This window comes from Nothoprocta perdicaria, unplaced genomic scaffold (assembly GCF_003342845.1).
Source record: "Nothoprocta perdicaria isolate Ctin4 unplaced genomic scaffold, notPer1 scaffold_197, whole genome shotgun sequence".
In the NCBI taxonomy this organism is placed as follows: Eukaryota; Metazoa; Chordata; class Aves; order Tinamiformes; family Tinamidae; genus Nothoprocta; species Nothoprocta perdicaria.
In genome coordinates, this window is record NW_020455171.1 from 825,190 (window position 1) to 847,910 (window position 22,721).

At 38.4% G+C, this 22,721-nt stretch overlaps 1 protein-coding gene across 1 annotated transcript; it reads right to left on the minus strand.

Annotated features, from left to right (window-relative positions):
* On the minus strand, positions 1-17,889 carry UNC93A (unc-93 homolog A). The gene is made up of 8 exons (XM_026037376.1): positions 17,729-17,889; positions 14,678-14,859; positions 14,039-14,268; positions 11,200-11,328; positions 8,104-8,321; positions 6,902-7,037; positions 5,413-5,544; positions 1-489 (listed from the first exon to the last, which is right to left on the minus strand). Exons 1-8 carry the CDS (start codon positions 17,813-17,815, stop codon positions 218-220), a joined length of 1,386 nt encoding a protein of 461 aa, XP_025893161.1. The 5' UTR covers positions 17,816-17,889; the 3' UTR covers positions 1-217.
* Between the last annotated feature and the right edge of the window lie 4,832 nt (positions 17,890-22,721).

Sequence of the window (22,721 nt, forward strand, 5' to 3'; positions counted from 1 at the left end):
AATTTAGCTGGTCATCTGTATGCAAGGATGAAGGCAGATAATCTTCCCGTTAAAGCTGAGGTGTCAAACGGATGTCCCAAGACATTTATTGCATTCAGAGTTTGAAATTCGTTTTTTATCCTCACTTTGGAAACAGCATRTTTTAAAACACTGTCAGAGACACTATACATAGGAGCTAGCCAGCTTGCTGTTCTTCCATCACTCTGACCCTGTTAGATTACAGGTGTGTTTCTTGGGGGACAGATCCTATTTTCTCCTTTCCTGCAGTAGATGCAGTAGATATCCCAGGAGAGTTCTTGGCTTCTATGTATTCTACTACTCCGTACATGACCATTGACATCACAAGCACAGACAATACGATGTACAGTTTGATGTAGACTTGCAAGAAGGTGCTATAACCAAAAGCAATGACAAATCCAACTGATTCCCAGAGACGGTAGTTTGCAAAGGCAGCCTCCTTGCGTTTCTCAAATAAAACACCATAGAGTCCTGCAAGGAAGCAGAGACAAGGTTTGTGATGTCTGAAACCATGTGTTTTCTGTAAATGTGTAAATAGACTACAATGATGAAAATAAATTATTCTGCATAAATGTCAAACTAAGGAGAATGCAAGTTTTGTCTTAGAATATTTTGCACTCATATAAATTGTTAGAAAAAGGTAAACAACAATGAAAGTGACAAAATATAGAATATTGGAGGGGAAAAAAAAGGAACAAAAACAGCAGGAAAGAAGAAAGAATCTTTTCTGTTGATGTGAGGTGTTAGGAAGCTGGTTTTTCAAACTATCAGCCAAAATCAGGAAGGTTCTCACAATGACCAGTGAGAATGTAAATAAGGAGGATGAAAAAATGGACAGAAATGGCATTCTACAGAATTGAGTCTCCATGTACAGCTACATGGTGCCTAAGAAGTCTTGACTAAATCCTAACAAATGTTCAAAGGACAGGGAATAGGGTCATTAGGGACCGAGATGTTTTTACCATGTGGGATAGAAAGGATTGAGGAACTGTAAGAACTCCCTCCTGGCATCCTTCTCAGTTCTATGGGGAAGCCTGCATAGACCCTGTGTACACTATGTGCTTTCTCTCAAGCCATTGCTCTTGGCCACCTAAGAACGTGCAGAGACTATTTATATAAAATACCTTGTTTTCTTCAGAACTTGGCCCATGGACACTCCCAGGAAAGATTTTCACAGTGCTGCCAGTGGTAGCAACTTGAGCTATTCATACTAGCTGTGTTATGTGAAAAAAATAAGCAGATCCAAAACACTTGAATCAGGGAGTCCTGGAAAATAGAATACAGAGCTACAACTTTGCTCATATTTAATACTGAAGGAGATTTGCTTCTCAGAGATAATCAAGTTTTCAAATATTCTCCTGAATGAGCTGGTAAAACTGATATCCTTGACACCTCCTGAACCTGGGCAGCAACTGCAGCCCTGAACCTGGGCAGCAACTGGATAACTAGCTTGCTGATAAAGACTTATTTGACTGTACAGGGTTAAATCAATCACCCTGTTCCACTTATGTTAATTGGAAAGCTCTCCCGGAGCTCAGGCAGCTGCACACCCAGAACTAGGRTTCAGAGAGGGATCCTACCCTCCACATCTGACTGGCCTGGGACACGTAACAGGGAAGAGCATCTTCTGATTGCTGAGCCAGCACCAGTGGCATTTCCACTGATTCAGCTGTGGTGTGTAGGGGGGAGGGGAAGGAATAGCATGAGCCTTGACCCTTCTCATCCGCTTTTGTATCTAACAGCACATCTGTTTGAAGTATGCACATTCAGCCAAAAGAGGCACAGGAGTACAAAGTTCTCTAGAAGTGTAGGTAGACTCAACTAACCTTTCAGCTTGGTTACAAAGAGGAAATCACGATGTTTATGTAAAAATTTACTGCTTCCTGATGACTACAAGAAGACCTTTACTGAATGTTTCATGTAGCAAGTGAATAGACATGAGAGAAAACATGGGTGAATGTATCACAACATGCACTTCGTTCATTAACCTTGCTGAGTGTAGTGTATTGTGAGCTATTTGATTATCCTTCATAGTTCTGTCTAATAAGTGAGCTGTTGTACCAATTATTTATAACAGAGACTTTGTTGATGTGCCCTGTATTTTCTCTGAAAAATTTTTGCGTACAGGAAAATAGCAGGTTAGTGAAGGGAGTTTTGCAGAGGGTAGTTTTTGATGACATGACATTTATAAGTGTAAAAATTCAGGCTTTAAGTTGGTAGCTTTTTTTTCCTTTTGCTCTTTTGAAGCTTTTTTTTTGGTAAAAGCTTTGAGGAAATCAAGTAGACATCAAGTTTGAAGTTAAGCTATGTGACAAGCTAGCTTGGCGGGGAAGTTCCAGGTTCCAGGATGCATATGTGGCATTAACTAGCAGTCACATAGGTACACAGTAGATTCTCTTCCTCAGATTTAAACCTTTGCCTGTATCACCAATGCTGTCCAGTGCAGTGTTTGGAAAAAGATGTCTCGCTGAAGCTTCATGACGACTTGAGGACTGAGCTGAGGAGCTATTAAGTCTGAATTCTTGATGGAAGTGTCAGACCTTCAAATTAATGGAAATAAATCCCTCTGCGAACCCCTAACACTGTTTTTCTGTTAGTGTACCTTCCTTTCCTCCCCCTGGAACTTGTAAGCCTGGGTATACAAAAGGGTTCCTGGAAATCATTTGAATCCAGTTCTATAACTTTCCAGACTGATTCATATCCTTTCTAAAGAAGCTTATCATGCTGGAAAAGTGGTCTGTTGAGGTTTACCTTACAGTCTTGTTCTACACAATTGTTATGAATGCAACGCTATTATTACCAGGAAGGTAATAACAGCTGCTGTGTTCAGTTTAGATAAGTGAGAGTACTATGCACTCTGCAGTGAGATAGGTTCTACTGGAAATAAATGAAAATGCACATATGCAGAAGCATATTAGGAAATCTTTATAAGGTGAAGTAATTCATCTAGCATGAGCCTACATATATCCTCTAGGGGGAACTGTAATACTAATTATCTACCACAGACCATAACAAAACATTTTTGATTACTATCAAATGCCTTAATTTGGGAGCATATTGGTGTTTTTATGTAGTCTATTGAAACCGAATGGGCATTCATTGGAACTTGCCAAAGGAAGGCCCATCTTGGGGGCCTAACTAATGACAGTTTTGTTACTGGGAGCTGCGTAAAAGCTGAAAGTACAGAATAAAAAAATGCAAACAAAAAAAATTTTTTTTTTCACCAACTAGTTACAAGATACAAAATTGTCATAAATATCTTCCAGGAATTTGGGACAATTGCAAAGCTCATTAGTCATTATGKCAGCACAAGGCACTCTTCCTCTTCTGGGGGAACTGCAACTAATCTGTGATCAGCCTCTTCTATGTCATCCACTTTTGCTAACAACAGCTCCAGGTCTTCCTTCATCAGGCATGCAAGGTTCTCAGTGAGGAGATGTCCTTCTCAAAGAAGGGTCAGGGGGTATGTCAGGGGGTATGTCAGAGGAATGTCAGAGGGTAAGGATGAACAGCCAAGAAGACTGTTGGCCCAAGAGGCAGGAAATTAATGAGTGATCTTCGTTTAGGGAGGGCAAATGATCAGTGATACTATCTTTCTGTGAACCTGAATAAGAAGAGCTGCTGATTTAAAACTGTACCAAAGGCACAAGGCTGTGTGTTGTGATGGGAGATGAGGAGGTCTTGCTTGCTCTCTTCYAAGGGATATGATCTGGAGCTGCCAGAGGGACAGAGAAGTCTAACTCCTCACTTCCCTGTTTGTAGAGGTGAGACTGCGCATATGTTTTGAAGGAAGTTACTTGTAAGTGCCAGGCAAAGAACTGTTGTATTTTCCCTTTGGGTCTCTAGGAGGAACACGCTGATTCACCCAGCGGGCAAAGTCTTCTAAATTACTCAAACAACCAGAGGGATAAGGAGAAGGGCCAAACACCTTGTTGCAGGGCTGAGGAGAGCTAGTTCTGTCCAAAGTATATTTCTATGGTACTAACCAAATCTGAATTGGAGATGAAAGAAAAAAATATTTATGAAAGGAAGCAAAACATATGAACAGATGGGAAAGCATTTAACCATGTCTTGCTGACAAAGATTATGGCATTGAGCTAAAAACACTCTTACTGACAATCACTACCAGACTGTAATTCAATTCACCAGAGACTATAGCTCTTTCTTGCCCTCTCCAGCATTTTTAAATGTCTTCGACTTGCAAGTACTTCAGTCTGTAAGAGAACTTCCTGTAGGTTTGAGTGAGCTAAAGATTTAAAGAATCTCTTACAGTATTGAATTTGTATCAGGTTATTATCTGATCTATCATACATAATCACACAATAGAAAAAAAATATATAGGCAAGTGCAATGCATCAGATAAGAAGTCCAAGCATATCCTTCCAGTAAGAGTCTCTCAGGTTAAGAGTGTAAGAAATGACACAAGTACAAATTGATGTTTCCCTTCCAGTGCCCTCCTGATTCTGGCAATCAAGAAGAAGGGACTTCCTGATTTAGAGAATTCCTCTGGACTGTCTGACTTAATAGCACCAAGGAACATTTCCTCACTGAAGTGATATAATTCCACTTTAAAGCAATTTACATTTGTGAGTTTTCATAAACCGTTTGGCATGGAATTCCACAGATGAATTTGRCACTGAATTCCAGATTAATTCTGTATTGTGTGAAAAAGTATTTCCTTTGTTTTATATTAAGCCTGCTACCCAATAACTGAATTTGGTGCCACCAGTTCTCTTATGAGAATACAGAATAAGTCATACTCTATTCACTTCCTCTTAAAATTATGGCATTACTGACAGCCTTTAGTTATCACTTGTCCAGGACAGAATGTCCTAGTATGTTTACTGCCTTCTTGTACCTTACCATATTTGATTATATGTTTTATGAAATTGAACAAATTAAAGCTGCATGCCTCAAGGATTTACTTGGTTGCATAATATTGCTCTCAGCGGTTTCCTCCTCCAGTTTCTTTCTGATCACTCCTAACAGACTACTTCCTTGTCTATTGTTGCTGAGCTTAAAGGTGTTTTGTTTTATTTTGTTTCAGACTACTCTATTGCAACAGACAGGCCAAATATATTATTCTTCTCGACTATGTAATTTCCTTTGAAAAAAAACTTTCAGAAGATTGATTTTGTATCTGTCACCATCCTCCAGGATGTTCCTCTTTCTACACCTTGGAAAGAATAGCAATTTGCTTTAATAAGCATTCTAATTATTTATTCCCAATCTGTTCATACTTGTTTCACTGCCTGGTAAGCTACCATATTTCTTTCATTTTCCATCGTAAACCCATTATATTTTTATGCCCATGTGTCCTAAAACAGGTTGCTTGTAAATAAGAATATGCACATTTTTATATCTCAAGAGAATTTCGCTGTCATCAAGACTTACCATTAGTTTGTGTCTGCCAAATGGCATCAGATATGCCCCACAGAGCAGGGAATACAAAAAACACAGCAAGCTGGTTAGGATGAGGTTTCCACAGCAGTAGTGCTATTATACTGGCAAGGTTTGTAACTGTAGCTGTCAGTTTAGAAAGAAAGAAAAGAAATACAAATAATTATAAACAGACAAAACAGGTAGCTAAACTTCCAAATTCTTCCCCCGACTAAAACAAAAGACAATTCTTCTTTTCCACTCACTAAGTTGGTATTACAGGAAACAGAAGACAATCATGTCCTTTAACAGTCTTTAATTAATAATACAGAGCACTGTTTTAAACTCAGAAATCCTCCAAGCAGATATGGCTTTTTCCTAAAAGTCAATCATTTGGAAAACCCAAACCTAAATATCACGGAGTAGAAGAAGGTGCCACAGAAATGTTTGGAATCCTGGGTAGGCCATGTGGCAGGGGAAGGGAAATACTGTTCTCGTGTTTTTGTACAGTCCTCAGATTTCCTGTCAGGGCCAGAGGAGATAAGTAAGTATATATGAAGAAGGGTCTGCCGTCTTTCTGTTTTCTTTTTGCAGGCAGAATGTAAATTAGTCAGGAAAAGCCTTTTCAGGAGAATTCAGGAACTCAGAGGTCTTRGTTTACTAAAAATATATTTTATTTCATTATTGCTTATTTTAAATCCAAAATTATTTTCTTGAGTGAAACATACGCTAAATACAGAAATATAAATATAAGAAACACTGAGCGGGTGACTGCAGCATGAGATACTCTGTGTTTCTTCTTTTCCAGGCTTAAAATTCTTTGTGGAGGAAATGTCCAGAAAGATTCACACCAACTTCATGAAAGTAAGGTACATTTCACTCTGAATTAGTGGCTACTGGGAYACAAATGAAATATTTCTTGATACTTTTCTATCTCCGGTTACTCACTGGAACAGTGTTCTTGGGAGAGAAAGATGTTTGCAATTATGCAGATCTCATAGCATATTTTCACCATACAGAGTATGTAGGTAAAATTACACTGTTTAACCTTTAAAATCTGTCCTAAAGTTATCAGGGTGATTACTGAAGGTTCCAAGTTCACTGATACGCTCAGTCTCAAATTAATAGTATCTCTTAGTAGGTTCTCTGTGGATGACTTCGTGTCTTAAGTGTAAGAAGGTTTGACATGGATGAGAAGTCCCTCTTGGGTATAGATACCTGTATTGTAATATCATTTATCACCAGTTGCATTAGAGCTGTAGCGCTGTATCTGACASCTCTCAAATGTAGGGTGAACTATACCACCAGCAAAGTAATTTAAGGCAATGACTTGAATGCAGCAGTTAACCGTGCTACCCTTCTTCTCATGAATCATTTCATTTTGATTTTAATTGACAGCTGCTAAACAAGATCATTCTTTGTCCTTCATGTAAGCAGGTGGTGGGTAATACTGGACTTGACATACCACATGAGATGATTAGTCCTTCAAGTGACATTTACATACCTATTGCAAATAGAAGTTTTCTTCCTGTAAACTGAGAGATCTTTCCAAAGAGCAGAGAGCAGAGGGAATTTGTAGCTGAAAAACAGATCATCACAAAGCCGACATAATGTATCCCCAGGGCACAGGTCACATAGGTCTGAAAGAGACAGTGGTGACACATTCACTTTGGTGAAAATATGCAAGGGTCTTAGCCTGAGCATTTGGTAAATAGCCAGTGTAGACATGATGAAAGGAGCACAACTACAGAGTCTGCAGATAAGACTCTGGAATACCGACACAACTGGCCTTTAGCAGTGTTACCCAATTCCCAAACAGTTTGGTGCCTTGCAAACGGAACAGTAACATTCAAGGAAAGAAATCAGAGCACTGCTATCCATGAAAACAAACCTCCTGATGATGGCACAAAAAAAATGCTCTGTCCTTCCCTTTATAACCCACAATATGAAAATCAACAGTCATCGGCACTATAGCTTTTAAGGAGCAGCTTCCAGGCAATGAGGAGGACTTTACCTATAAGAACTGACAAGCAGCACTCTTCCCTCTCCTTATATGTAAGCTTTAAAAGCTTAAGTGTCAAATAAGCAGCTTGGGAGATTTGTTCCCTTTCTTTGGAGACTTTCTCAACCAACATCTGGAGAACACACCTGCTGTGCACCTAGKTTCTATAGAGAAATTGAGGAGCAGAGGTGGTTTTGATCATTTCTGACTATTAGGTTTTGAAACCCATTGGATTTGTGACTGGTGAGGGCTTGCAACCAACGATTTGAGGTTTTGCCTTCTTAGTGTAAAGGGCTTGAGAATCAAATCCGTGGTATATGTGCTGACGTGCACTTACACAAACTCTGGGAAAAACAGAATGAAGGGAGATATAAAGGTTTTGCAGAGTTCTGGCTTTTCTCCCAGTTTGTTATTTATATCTAACTGAAAAGATTAGACCTGTAGCTCTCTCCTGTGGCCACTACAGATAAGTTAAGATCTCTTCAATATTATTTTTAAGGCTGTTCATAGGGATGTATATTGATGGCCTCTCCTTTTTGAAGATGTCACTCAGAGTTCATTTATGTAGAAATAAGCAATAATTTGGCTAACCATAAACTGCCATTGAGAGTACCTTAATTTAACAAGTAAATATAGATCAGATGCAAGACACAAAGGCACAAAGAACAATCAGGGACACAGAGATTTGTCATTGTCATCCACACCTTTGTGTAGTCACCAGCAAGAAATCCCTGTTCAAACCCACTGTACATTGTCAGAGGGATTAGAAGACACTGTCTTTTATCTTTAAGCTGCTGGAACGTTGCTAGGAACGTAGACCAAAATGATGGTGTCTTTGTTATTTCTCTCTCAGTCTCTGCTTGGTCAGATTTGATCTGGTCCAGAAATATAACAATCAGCAACACAGCTAGCACACCACTAGCTGCAAAAACAAAACAAAACAAAAGTTCATGAAAGAAATGAGAAATGCTAGAATGATGGGAAATTGCTTGCTGCTGTTATTGTTCTGACTTACTGCTTAGCTCTGTATGAGATGTTTTGGCAGATGAATTTGATTCYGCTTCAGTGTAAAGGCCATTACTGTATAAACAAGAAGGGCTGATCTAAATTCAAATCTTTTGCATGCAGCTGCAGACCTTGCAAATCTCCTCTGCTTAACTGTGACTTGCCTGTTGTTACAGCCACCTGGCCAGCTGCACTGCTGCAGAGGGCGATGGCTCATCCTTCCAGGTCAAGTCAGAGGTCCCAGGGACAGGGAGCTGGCCAGGAAAAGCTCCCTTTGGATCTATTAGAAGGTTTTAAATCAGCAAAGGAGAGGAATATTCACTTTTGGTGCCAAAGTATTCATGGGTGAATCACCCTTCAAATATATAGAAAGTAAAATAAAGGGCAAGAAATAGAACTGCTGTCTCAGATTGCTGTATATACCAGTTCTTCCCTCCAATTCCTTCTTTTATTTTTTTCCTGAGCAATGCTTTTAATAAGGAGTATGTACTATTTTTAAAGATTTGAAAGATGATAGCAAGCAACTAAGAATTACTTGATAAAGATGGATGCTACATCTATAACTTAGTAGAAACAGCATATAAAATAGTAAAATGGGTAGGTAATCAACAAATTATTGTGTATGTATTGGTCTGTTTATGTATTGGTCTGTTTATTGCTTTCCAAGTAAATCAATAGGATTTTGTTATAAGAAGAAGATAATTGTGACTCATAATATGCAAGAAGCAGCAACAGAGTGGCAACTGACTGCTTTATAACAAATGCAAGATGTGATCACATCTCCTCTCTTACTGATGTTCACCAGAAATCCATCCAAGGAGGCAATGGATTTACAGAATTAAGAGGAAAAAGTTCTCTTGTCCCCTCGACACTTCGTTAATGCACCTCTTTGGTACAGTATCTGTGTATAGGCACATCCTTTTAAAGTCCCTTAGTAGATTTACAGTAAACTGCCTCAAATTTTTATTCTGTTTTATTACTTAGTTCTCATGCATATATCCTAAAATGGAACACATTCTCCCAAGTACAGCTTCTCCACTACGACTGGAGTGTTATCACATTAGGGATATAAATGATTGTCAGCTCTCTTAGAGTGCTTACTAGTGCTCACGGACTGACTGCAGGATATTTATGCATGACAGCAGGACATTCAGAGCTATMGGTCAAATATTATAACAAATGTATCAGGTGAATCAAGAGCAATTATAGGAGRTAAGTAACTTTATGGCTTTAGAGTTGATGGTATGAACACAGAAAGATTCATACTCATTGAGAAAACTAAACGACAAAAGACTTATCTATTATTATCTCCACCAAATCTGTGCCAAATGTGTGTTCAGAAACTAAATAGAGAAGACATGTAAAAAATCACTGAGAATGAATTAATTAGCTATTTATTTTCCCTTGAGGGAGGAAAAGATATATCTTTTATTAAGACATTAAAGAAAAATGAGACCCCACTGATGCTGGATCAGTAGACAGCAGGGTTGCATTCATTTCATATGAGCAAAGCCTAAGGGAGTAGTGTATGTTAGTCATCAAATTTAGAAATGAACTCACGAGCCAAACCTGCTTTTAACAGAAAGGCATTAGATCCAGTACACTTTGGAAGAGAAATAAGGGAATATTCTTTGCATTTTTGCAGAAATTAGTAGTGCAGATTCAGGAATGAGAGAGGGTTTTGTGATGGATTTGTTTGGTAAGGACTGGGTCTGACCAAATTGCATGTTTTTTTTCTGAATATACAAGAAATTTTGTACATCAATCTCAGTATAAAGAGTGCATCTGTATACAGAGAATGAAAAATATTTTAACTGAAGTGAGGTGACATATCACCTTGTTAGATACCTCCCCGTTATCCAGAGAAGAATTTATTTTTAGAGATACATTTTGAACTTTCCTTGTTGTTACTTATGTCACTGACAGATATCTTCACATATCTATTTTTGTCTTTCCAATTTTTGTTAGCATCAGCCTTCCCTGACTTTGATTCCTCTCCAACCTAATGCAAGGAAGATTTGTAGCAACTATAGTTATTAAATAAAAGAGAGAYGTGCCAACTTGTCTAGTGTTTATCTCTGCCTTTCACCCTAAGGTATTGTAATTCAAGCACCACAGCTGAGAATTCACTGATATTGTAAAATCTCAGCAGAGAACCCAAATCCTCCCTGTAATGATAATGCTTTCTGGGAGCTGTGGTTCAGGTCCACCTTTAATTACAGTACAGTTCTTGTGATAAAGCTGTGTCATATGTGGCAACACATTCACCAGGCAATTCTGAGGGAACTACATAGGCATTACTAGATGGCCAGAATTTAGCTAGTTCAGGTGCCAGGAGCAGGGCTGCTAATACCACCATGGACCTCTCTGTGCAAACAGAAATATGTCATCAGTAACGTGTTTGCTGTTATGATAGTAAAGACATGGAATTTAAAACTCTCTCCTGTATATCTGGAAAAACTTCCGTAATTCTGCAATTGCAATGTAGAATGCTTTTGTTTCRACTTTGTAGAAAAATACTGAAATGGTGTAGGGCACCATACTGGGATTCTGCTTTACTCCAGGTGAAAAATGTAAAGAATGTCATGCTCCTTAAGACAAAAATGATGCGACACTGGAATAAAGCATATGAAATATTTAAAGGAGTTTGTTTACAGTTCATGGATAATTTGCATCCTTTTAGSAAATTGGATTGAAAGAAGAAGTTAGAAACTTAATCTGCAAAATCACCTTTGGTATCATAAATAGGAGATTCCYTATTGGTAATATTCATTAAAGCAGTGTGGACTGCTTACCTGTGTAGATTCCTAGCAGAGTGTAGATTAAGGAAGTTGAGGGTCCTGCTGACGCAGTGGTGTTGGTAACATCACTTGTCATGCAGTCATATGCCCCACAGCATGCTAGATCTTCCTCCAAGATTTCCTCTAAATCAGTAAGAACCAAATGAAAGGCATAAGAGAGGAGATCAGATGAGTGCTGACTACATACAAGAATATGATGAGAAAGGAATACATTGTTCAGCCACTGTTCAATTTGCCAGGGCTTCAAATTCCTTACAACYAAAGAAGTCTAACTCCAGAATGAAAACTTGCTTTACCTGGAACAGTTGCTCAAGACAAAGCATTTACTGGTTACAAGGAGAATCTATGCAGAGGTTTAAATCTGGGTCCAAACTCAATTTTCAGGATTTAAAATTATAGTGTGCACCTGTACCTCCTAATCGTAATATCCTGATTTCACAGGAGATTTCTTAGTTCCAAACATCACTGAACTGTGAGACCTGAGTTCAACAGCCCCAACCTCCTGTCCCTCTCCAGATAATTTCTGCATTTTTTCCGAGAATGGAGACCACCTGGAGAAATCTTTTCACATTATAAAATGAAATTTAAGTTAGCTGTAATCAAGTCTTCCAAAGAATCAGCTTTTCTTGGCTTTAATACTATTTGAGAACACAAAAACAGTTTAGCAGGGTCCGGAGTAAGACCTTTGCCTTCTTTAATCTCTTTGCTCTTGTGCTGGGCATAAGTCAAGGATGCATCCATATGCATATTCATACAGTGGGTGTGTCACAAGACATTATGGTCTCTTCCTGCTGGACTCTTTCTGTATAGACAAAGTACTAACCCTAAGCATGTGCCTGTGTGTATTGCAGGAGGAGGGTCAAAAAAAGTCTTCTAGTTATTTCAGCAATTTTTATTGCAGAATTTGTTACTGGTTCAAGCAAAACAAAGGGCAATACAATGTATCTGGGTTGATTCCTTAAAGAAGACTTGATGTCTAATTATTTCATTAGGATTATTATGTTAACTACTTCTAATATGTTTTCTCACTGCTTCTATTCATGGTGATGTGAATCAGCTATTCAGTAGCTTCATTAGCAGCTTGATTTTCAATATCAGATAAAACTTATTAAGACAAAGAAAATCTTTATTTTGGCTAGTGGCTGTTACTATGCCACTTAGGGCAACAGAACTTCAGCAAAGTTACCACACAGAGAAGAGGAGCCATGTACAAAAGAACGAATGAAAAGTGAAAGAGTATAAAACTAGTTTTCTCTCTGATCATAAATCATGTGAAGAAGTAGATGCACATGCATGCACTGCTCCTAAGAAATAYGGCTGTAATACTGATGAGTGACAAAGCATGACTATCATAATTTACACTGATTACTGATTTCAGCTGTAGTGATACTTCATGGTGTACCTTGCCTAGCTGTGTGTATGGAGGCAGTGATGCCGGCAATATTTCAAGTGCCAGTATGTGTCTGAGGCAAAGGAGTGAGTGCCCTGGGCAACCTTACCCCCACCCAGAAAGATACCTGTAGACTAAAACTTAAGCATTCTCTGAAATCCCAAAGAAGTATTAATGAATAAATAAAAGTTAGAATTTTCTTAGAATTTACAAATATGTATTTAGATGTAACATGAAGCTAGGGGAGATATACAAGAAGGATAAGGAGGAAAAACGCACAATGTCTTGTGATACTCCTGGTGTGCCCTAAAATGAAATGAAAATGGYCACTCTCTTTTGAGATGGTGTATGGCTCAGTAATTAGGTCAGCATGGTTTGCTGTACTTGATACAGTCCTTTTGCAGTCAGCTTTGGTGGTATTTCATCTACAGTTGCTTGAGTTTAAAGGAAGTCTGCATTCTCACAGGTATCATACTTYGGTAACATCATGGGTCATAACAACTACTCTGCCATAAACTTAACAATGAAAGGTTTAAAACCTGATGCCACCACTCTGAAATTTGTGTAATACATATCTGAAGACCATTCAGAGGACATGTTAACCGAGCCAGGCAGAGAGGTAACTTCTTGTTATGTATAGTAGCAGTATGTATGGGAGGCTCTTTCACTTGCTTCCTTCCTTTTTTTAACTCAAGCTTTAACTTTGATAGGATACAGACTGCATACAAGACAGTACAATAATAATATGATAGCATTCTGAATCTAAATTGCTGTCCAGATACTAATTTATCTTCATAACCACTCTTTAAAAGCCTATGCCAATTACAAGCATGAGAAGTAACAGCAGTGTTGTTGAATGATTTCTTCAAACTATATCAGCATCTGCTGTCTGAATCTGAAATACAACAGGAGAGTCTTGGCATGTAGGCTCCTGCCAATATCTGGCTCTATTTCTTCTTGACAGTTTTGTAAAGCACTAAATTTTCCTAAGCACCAACATTAGTTTGACTAACCTTGAGCAGAAAACTAATCAAATACTACAAGTTTCCTGAGACGGCTGCTTCAGAGATTCATCTTTTGTTTTAATTCATTTTAAATAAAAGTCAGATCTGAAAACACTGTCTCTTGCAGGGGCCAGTCCATGCTTTATCACATAGCGGTGGAATCAAAATGCAATTCAATAGACACCTATTTCCAAATTAGTTTTCTAAATTCCCTATGCAGAGCTGATAGAAAACAGACACTTCCAGAGAGCAATTTCATTGAACTATTCCAGACATGTACCTCCTGATGAGCTAAGTCACATCAGAAGTGCCCATTTACACTGACTGTGAAGGAGATTGAGGTTCGGTAGCTCAGCTATAGAGATTCACTTATAAACCATCCAGAGCTAGTTGGTATATATAGTAGAAAGAAATGACATGATATCTAAATATATTTTACCTTTGTTGGAAGATTGGCCAAGTACCAGGGATGAGATAAGATTTCCCCAGACTCCAGAGGACTGAAATACCAGAAAGAAGACCCCAAAATATTGGTTGATAATGTCTTTTCCATTTTTTCCTGCTTTCTCAGCATATGAATTGCCAGCAATGGTGAGGTAAGTGCATTTGGCAGACCAGAGTGGTGCTCCTCCTAAGCCCAGTATCACAGAGGTAGGGATCAGTGTGTACCTGCCAAAGAACATTTATTTAGCAGTTATCATCTCTTAGCATAATAATCATCTGCCCAAAAATCCCGAGGGAAAAAAAAAAGAGGAAAAAAAAAATCCCGAGGGGGAAAAAAAAAAAAAAAAAAAAAAAAAAAAAAAAAAACCAACAAAAACCATAAAAAAGGCATGAAACCAGCCTTAAATCAGCGACCTGGTTGACTGTNAAAAAAAAAAAAAAAAAAAGGCAGGACAGCAAAGAAACAGATTTATCCATTTTTCTTGCAGGTAACACCTTTTGGGTAGCATTCAACTTTCAAATCCAGAGCAGGGAAGCAGGGTAGAAATAGGACAGAAATGGAACTTCACCCTGACGGTTATTTAGTCCAAACACAATGGACAGAGTTCAAGTATTTTAAACTGAACACTAGTACCAGCTAGCATAGAAGTTGCCTAAGGAGAATGCGATGTAGCAGCACATAGAGCCTGCGATGGTCCACTTGCAGCCCAGCTTCTTGATGAGAATCGGAGGTAGAAACATGGATGAGAGGATAAGAGCAGCATAGACAACACTTAGGGAAGCAACACCCAGGCCTTCTTCTGAATGGAGACTGCTCTGCAATGACAAAAACAATGGTTCACACAGCCTTTACCACARACGTATATTACTGTTGTGTATGAAGGCCTGCTTCAGGCAGAAAGAGACACAGAACCCGGGGCTTGATTGTACTATCTTCTGACTAAACAGTCTGATTACAGATTTATGGTTTCCCTCATAATGATAGCCCATTTATGAAAATCTGCTTCAGATCCAGGTAAGGATTATGAATTTGGGGCTCAGATTCAAAGCTTTGATAAGTCAAACCTTTACTTAAGTAATTTGAAATTCACTTTGAGAACAAGCTGAGTGAAAAAATAATCTCTCTTCTTGGTTTGTCCCAAGCAAGAATACACTTTGAGCTACAATACATATTGAAAGTAATGACTTGCAATAAAAAAAAAAAGCAGAAGATTCTTTATTTTTAACAGGTTCAATCACTCAAAATAAACCCCAGCATAAGACTCTTTAAACAGGTCCAATCACTTTTAAACTTGGAGTTCAAAGTCCAAAAAACCTAATAGGCTCATGTTAGCCCTTTGTAATTGAAAATGATTGAATTACGCCACTTTCACAAGGGAGGAACAAGATTTTAAGGGCCTAACCTGATCTAACCACAACTGGAGTGCTGTCCAATTCTGGTCTCCCAAGTACATGAAATACATGGATTTAYTGGAGCAAGTCCAGCTAAGGGTCACATCCAAAGAAGATGAAATTTCTGGGACTGTTTAGCCTGGAGAAGAGGAGGCTAAGGGATGATCTGATCAGTGCGTATAAATATTTGATGGGAGAGTGTAAARAAGTTGGAATCAGACTCTTCTCAGTGGTGCCCAGCAATGGGATAAAAGGCAGTGGACACAAATAGAAGAAATCCCAATTGAATTCAAGAAAACACTTCTTTAGTCTGAGAGTGGTTAAATACTTGACCGGGGCGCCCAGAAAAGCTGTGGTGACACCAACTTTGGGGATATTAAAAATATGACTGGATCGAGTTCTGGACAACCTGCTCTAGCTGACCATGATTGAGSAGGAGGGTTGGACCTATTGGTCTCCAGAGGTCTGTTCCAACCTCAACTGTTTTGTTGCTCTGTGCTTTTGTCTTTTTATATTATTTTTTTTCTTATATTATCTTGATAATGTTAAAGTTAAAATAAGAAAATCAAAATGTGTTCTATTAATATTTTCCCTTGTTTTCATAAAAGCTAACATGATCCCATAAGGTTTCTAAAGGAGGAATTGTTGCTGGAGAGTCCTGGAGGACACCATGGCAGTCAGTAGCAGCACTAAACTCTGTTGAGCCCCTTGGCGCTTGCTATGGTCCAGTGGAGCAGAGACACATCAGCAGCCACACAGCTCCTGCAGCAGGAAGCAGGCATCAGGACAGTGGTGTGAGGAGGTATTTTTCCTCTGTGAAACAACGCTTGTGTCAGCATATTTGGGAATTGAAATAGCTGTTTTGTAAATGTGCAGAGAATCTTCCCGCTGAGACATTATTTAAGACACAGATATCCAGCACATGTTTTCATCAGCTACAGCTTCTAAAAATTAGGCCTCCAAAATCTTAAGATTAGCTTAATTGTTACCAAGGTTCTTTGGTGGGCAGGGGCATGTTGAATAGATCATGCATATTTTTAATGTTTTCCCCTGCAGGAGAGCCTACTTTTTGTCAAGTCTCAAGAAGCCCTCCTTAACCACCAAGGCAAAATGGAGAATCTGCACCACATGCTCCTGCAGTGGTGGAGACTTCTGTTCCAGGACTGCTTCTGGAACAGTTCATGATTCAAATGGTGTGATTGTCCTGTAGCTTCTTGTTTTTGACATTTCCCCTCTTGTTAATCTGACCAGCTCATAACATCCATAACCACTTTTGCAATTGTTTCTGCAGAATYGTCCTGAGCTTGGAATTGGACAGTATCAATGAGCAGAAATTCATCTAGGAAAGGAAAATGGATGTAGAGGATTGGAAGGTACTGCCTCATGAAATGAGGACAGCCCCTTGTTATTGTGGGCAAGTGTATCATTTTATAAAAAAAAGGAGATGTTAAAACATATCACTTCTTAAACCAGTTGCAAAATTGGTCTAACACCCAAATGCCCAGGKTCATCTTTCAGTACCTTGCCTAAATTTGCTCATGGACTGCTTATATCCATTTCTTTGCTATTGAGTTAGCACAGTCTTCTAGCCTGAAAAGTTCCTCCATGTTTTTATCTACCTTGAAGTATTCTTAAACATCAATAATATCTTTTTTTTTCCTATGCTAAACAAGCCAGTTCTGCTGTTTTCTGAGTGTTCAAGTCATTTCAAGATGTTAGAGCCCATACATGTGACAGCTGTTTTATTTATAAAACAATATTTTTATTATTGTGTTAAATCACGACATTAGGAGCTATTGTATAATTGTAGTGTATTGTTCCTGCACGGACTGCGTACATTTTTACTATTTTAAATTACAATATAATAATAATAAAACTATAGAGATTTAGAAGCATTGAAAAATATTTTCTGAAACGGAATTTGTTTTCTTTTTTTGCAATATTTTCTTGTGAGAAAAATCTCACAGATATTTTATTTTCATTCATACAGCTTTTGTGGATGGAGAAAAAGAAGGTCTGGCATGAATATTCAAAGTATTTGAGAAGTACTAGAATACAATATTTAGTAGATGGTATACAGCTTGAGAGATGCGAACCTTTAGCAAGCTGATGTCCTAACCTACCTAATTAAAAAAAAAAAAAAAAAAAAAAAAAAAAGCAATTAATCAAACAAACAAAACCAGTGCCTTCCTCATAGAAACCATGAAAATGCCTTCATGTTTTACAGGACCAGCTGGCTTGATGCCCTTCCAGACTAGTTGTCCTGACAACTAGAGGCAGATGCTACACTTACCTGTAAACTCTGGAGCCCTCCATAAGCAGTGAAGAGAAGCAAAAATCCAAAAGAGATGATCAAAACATTCTTAAGATTTCGTTCCATGTTGATTCATACAAAAGGTCAGTGCACAGAGCTGATCCAATTATTCCAAGGAATGCTTTAAAAAGAAGGAAAACAGACCATGTTTTGTTGGAAAATTTCACTCCTTGCTGCATATGTAGTAGAAAGAGTTGTTAATTATTTGAAGATTGGCCAATGAACTTTACTTTCTCTGATAAAACTCCTTAGGAAAGTTACTCATTCACCTGTTCTGACCGGGAAGCAATAATGAATGCTCCTGAAGGAACATTTTATGCAGGTTTATTCTTGATATTCTGGCATATAAGTCACTTGCAATACTTAAACCAATTTTAACATTGCAGTTATGCATTATATGGTTCTTTCCTATCAAAACAAAGATACATTGGTCAATAAGGGTCAAAGATTAAAGGATTGTCCAGAAATCTATTATTGGCTTATTGCTTAACTATGGTTGCAAAACACTGCTAGTAAACCAAAATGTTTGTATGAAAGTGTTGTCTACAAACAGCACTTCTATAGCTRTGCAGCATATCAAATTAAGGTTGCTGGGTGCTGGGCAAATAGGAGATTTGCCATCCATCTTGGAACCCTATTATACCTTTGCTGTTCCAGCATTACCAAGTCATACTTGTGAAGATCATTTCTCTGATTTTTCTCATCAGCTCTGAAGGCAAGAAGAAATAGAAGTCTGGTGGATAAACAAGAAGAAACCACCCTCAACCCCTCTCCTTACTCCCCACCCCGTCATCCAAAAAGTGCATCCTCTTCAGGATGTATTTTACTTTTTTAGGTGCCTAGTGTACACCTTCCTAGTGCTTCTTGGCTCAAGGAGTAAAATGATTATTCCCACTAGACTCTAGTGTTTTCCCATCTTTTCTCTGTTTCAGAGCCTCCTCTAGTGAATTTGCATGTCTTATTTTTTCAGTGGTATATTGGCCATCTTGTAAGTCCTGACAGTGTTTGAATATTCCCCTTTTGAACACACAAAATTCTCTCTAACACTAAGCTGGGCAGGACTAACAGAGTATCTACAAATACTTCCTGCAGTAGAGGAGGGATTTCAATTAGACAGCAAAATGGAATACAAGAAGCCCATGCTATAAATAAACACAATCAAGTAGATGTGACCTACAGTGTGTAGTTGGAATATACAGTTGAGAATTTTTCTAAATCCCACTAGATGGCACAGTTTTGCTTCCCTTAGGGATTTCTAGAGGTGAGAGGAGGAAGTTTTAATGTATTCATTTACTTAATACATTAAAGAGGTCACAACTTTTTTCTGCTTTAGAGAAAACTCCACTATGTGCCTTTTCTTATTTTGTCTTGTAATCGCCTTGCATGCACTAACACAGAAAACTATCTTACAGTTCCATTTTTAATAGTGCTTCTGCAAGCCTAGATAGTAAAAATAATGTCTTTTTATTTTTTAGATGACGAGACTTAACATACAAACAGCTTCAATTAGATCACAAGGCTAGTCCTGTTTTGTGGTGTTTGTGGTCCTCTATAGGGTTTATAAAGCAAACTGTTGGCACTTTGACCTTTTGAATCTTTTTAGATTTATGGACCTCTGCACACTTCCAGTACACATACCTGCATAATAAGTTTACATCTGGTGATAATATGCTTGTTTATTTTCTAGACCTTTGAAAACATTCTGCAAACTTCCAGGATTTTCAGATTATAGGTTGAAAACACTACCTATTCCAAACAAAGTATAGTGATCACATGCTCAAGCAGATGCCTAACTAAGTATAGTGCAAAGCACACAATGATAAATCTTTATTTTAACACTATTTGTTGTCATTAACAATACTGATAAGAAGATTTTAAAAAAAACACTTAGCTTGATGGGGATGGCATATTTTTTTTTTCCTTTTTTTTTTTTTTTTTTTTTTTTTGACTGATCAAAGATACTTAGGGCTGTTCTGTAACCCCTCCTCAGAGCTTTGGGTTATCCAACTGCCTGCTCCTGAGAGTCTTCTTAGGAATGTGCAGAATCTTTACCAAAGAAATCTGATAAGACTGAGGAGCTCTTCAATTGGTACCATGCAGTGAGTGCTCCAGCAGACCTGGTGTGCATCACCCTTGACACATCTTTCATTCTTTCTGTCAGTTTAACTAAGATTAAGTGAGGCTTGGGGTCTGCRCATTGTATTTTGGGCTTAGCTTTTGCACAGTAGATGGCAGTCACCAAAATCTACGTGATCACAAAACTGGGAGATGGAAGAAGCTAGTTAAATTCATGACTCTGTTCCACAGCCAACTGTGTTTATTTTCTAAGGTGACTGTAACTGAGGGCAGGTTTTGCTTAAAACACTATAGAATCAGAAGTTTTGTGTTTTTGTCCTTCATCATTATCTATCCTTCCCTCTCTACTGACTGTATTTATTGTTTGGGCAATTGTTATTACTGACTGTATATATTGTTTAGGCAATTATTTTAACAAGAAAAAAACATCAAAACCTAGACTACTCTCCAAAGGCCTCTCAGTCATAGGAGTCAGTTGACTGATTAGTTCTTTCACTGTGCCCAGTATTCCTTGAGTCTGCCCGTGGAAAGAATGAGTATACACCAGTTGGCTGATAGTTTGGCCACCAAATTTTATAGCCGAATGTTGCAAGAGTTGTTCTCATCTAGTCCTAACTGACAGTTGTCTCCAAGGAACTGATACTGAGCAGGAATTGCAGAGGACAGGTGCTTGCCTGACAAGATCCGTGACCCAACGGGAGGATATCACTATTTCCTGTCTCATTGTGAAAGCCTGGCCATGTTGCTCTGCCCTTCTCCCCTCCCACACCTACCTTGATACTAGGCTGATTTTGGAGATGAGACAGAATTGCTAAATGTTAAATATCTGCCTTGAAAAGCTGTACCATTCCTGATATGGAGTTCTTGATTTGGGGAGTTTACCTCAWCAAGGTCAAGTTCACCTATTTCCTCAGGGCTGTGCTCAATTCTGTCTGAGTCTCATCGGTTCTGGCTTCTCTTGAAGTTTGTGAGATTGTGCCAGCACTGCTCAGGTAAGCGTTGCCTCGGATGCAGAGCAGGGTCAACCAGGAAGCCCRTTCTTTTGAGACACTTCTCAGGGACGCTTTCCTGGTATGCTTCTAATCTTGCTCAGATCTTTCAGGAGACAGTCCCAGTGTGTTCATGAAGGTTGCAAAACTCTTCCTACCTCATCTTTGTTTTCTTTATTTTGTCAGCTCCTGATACAAGCCTTGAACTAAGAAACACACACTATTTAAGAAGACAGGACACACACAATTTCCCTTGAGTAATTACTATTTGAGTAATAACTATCCTGATTATGTTCTTGTTTGGATATTCATTTACTATGAATTGTTAATATTTTTAAAGAAGTACTTCTGCTTCTAGGGAAGTGCACAAAATGCTCATTGGAGTCACACTGTCCATTTCACAAAAGCCATTCAATAATCTCAGAGTGGTTAAGGACTGTCAGTAACCCTTAACTTGATATTGTGGGCTCTTAATGGGGACATGAAGGTGAAAAGGGACATTTTATTACCAGTCCCAGAGCCACTTAGCAACACTACAGGAACAGTCACTGCATATGGGCACTACATGTCTGTGGGTGGATACTCCATTGTATTCTCAGATGTCCTTGGCATTCCCACATGGGGTAGGTATAGCATGGTGAAGTCAGTTTGATGAGAAGCCTAAAGACTTCCAGGTCCTATAGGACATTTCTGGAGAACTGTCAGAGCAGCAGGTAGGACATTTGGAAGGAATATCTAGTTATAACAACAGTAGGCTCTCTATGATGAAAGATATATCTATTCTGTTTGCTAGGATTCCCTAAGGCCAACAAGCAGGCAAGAGGGGATCTTGTATTTTTGTGGCTGCTTTAAGAAGAAATTTGAACATGCTTAACTGTCAGAAATAATATAAAATTATGTTCCAAATGACTTGGATACTTCAATACCATTCTTCAGTYTCTCTGGAGGTACAGCAGTTTTAATTATTCATCATTAAAGACCGAATTAATTAAGTTTTATCTTAAACATTTTCTTCCAGAGGTAGTACTTTAAGTGATTGTATTTTTTTAAAACAGGTCAATGGAAAGAAATTCAGAGTATTCTACAGAGAATCTTTATGTGTTTTCTCTGCTCTGCACTGTACGGCTAAAAAGACTAAAATTAGGGAATGAAACCACAGAAGAAAACGAAGGAGCACCACAGAGTTTGTTGCAGCTGTTAGAAAATAGCGTGTAAACCAGTGACCTGTCTTTCCAACTACCAAGCTCTTAAGCATTTGAAATCTTCACATCTCTTAAAGACCAGAAGCAGAAGACACACATTCACATCTATCTATTAAAGTTGAATATTCATGAAGAGGCTTACAATAAACAYGTAAAATCCATGATACAAAAATCTGTAATGAATGGTAATTAATTTTGATTTTCAGGCACAAATAATCTTGGTTTTGTGCATAAATACCTCAGATTCCTTCTAGCCTGTCTTCCTTGCTAATTTCAGCAAGATTCCAAGGGGTCAAATCTAGTTCTGGTTCAGGACTGCTGGACTGCGAGGTACTGGTACTGCGAGGTACTGGTACTGGTACTGCGAGGTACTGGTACTGCGAGGACTAAGGTGGAGTTGTCCTGGAGATTGCAGCTGCCTCATATACTTTTTGACTGCTGACCATTGTATCTTCCTCAGCATCACATAAACTCACTGATCACTGTTATTAACATAAACTGAACCTTTGGTATTTATGGACCTGTAAAAAACACCAGTCTAAGTAGTGATTCTTGTCTTAGTAAGTACTGAAAGATTGTTGTTAGCAATTGTTCTGCTGCTATCAAGGGCATCTGAACACTAGGAATTTGAATCCAAGACATAGAAAATGAGGTTGCATTAGATTATCAACTTATGAGAAGGCTTTTAAGATGTTATAAAAGTCC

Coding starts and splice junctions, on each gene's coding strand:
- UNC93A (XM_026037376.1), bottom strand. CDS start 17,815: ATGGAACGAAATCTTAAGAATGTTTTGATCATCTCTTTTGGATTTTTG. Junction 14,860..17,728: donor GAGGGCTCCAGAGTTTACAG/GTAAGTGTAGCA, acceptor TTGTCATTGCAG/AGCAGTCTCCATTCAGAAGA. Junction 11,329..14,038: donor TGGCCAATCTTCCAACAAAG/GTAAAATATATT, acceptor TTACTGATTTAG/AGGAAATCTTGGAGGAAGAT.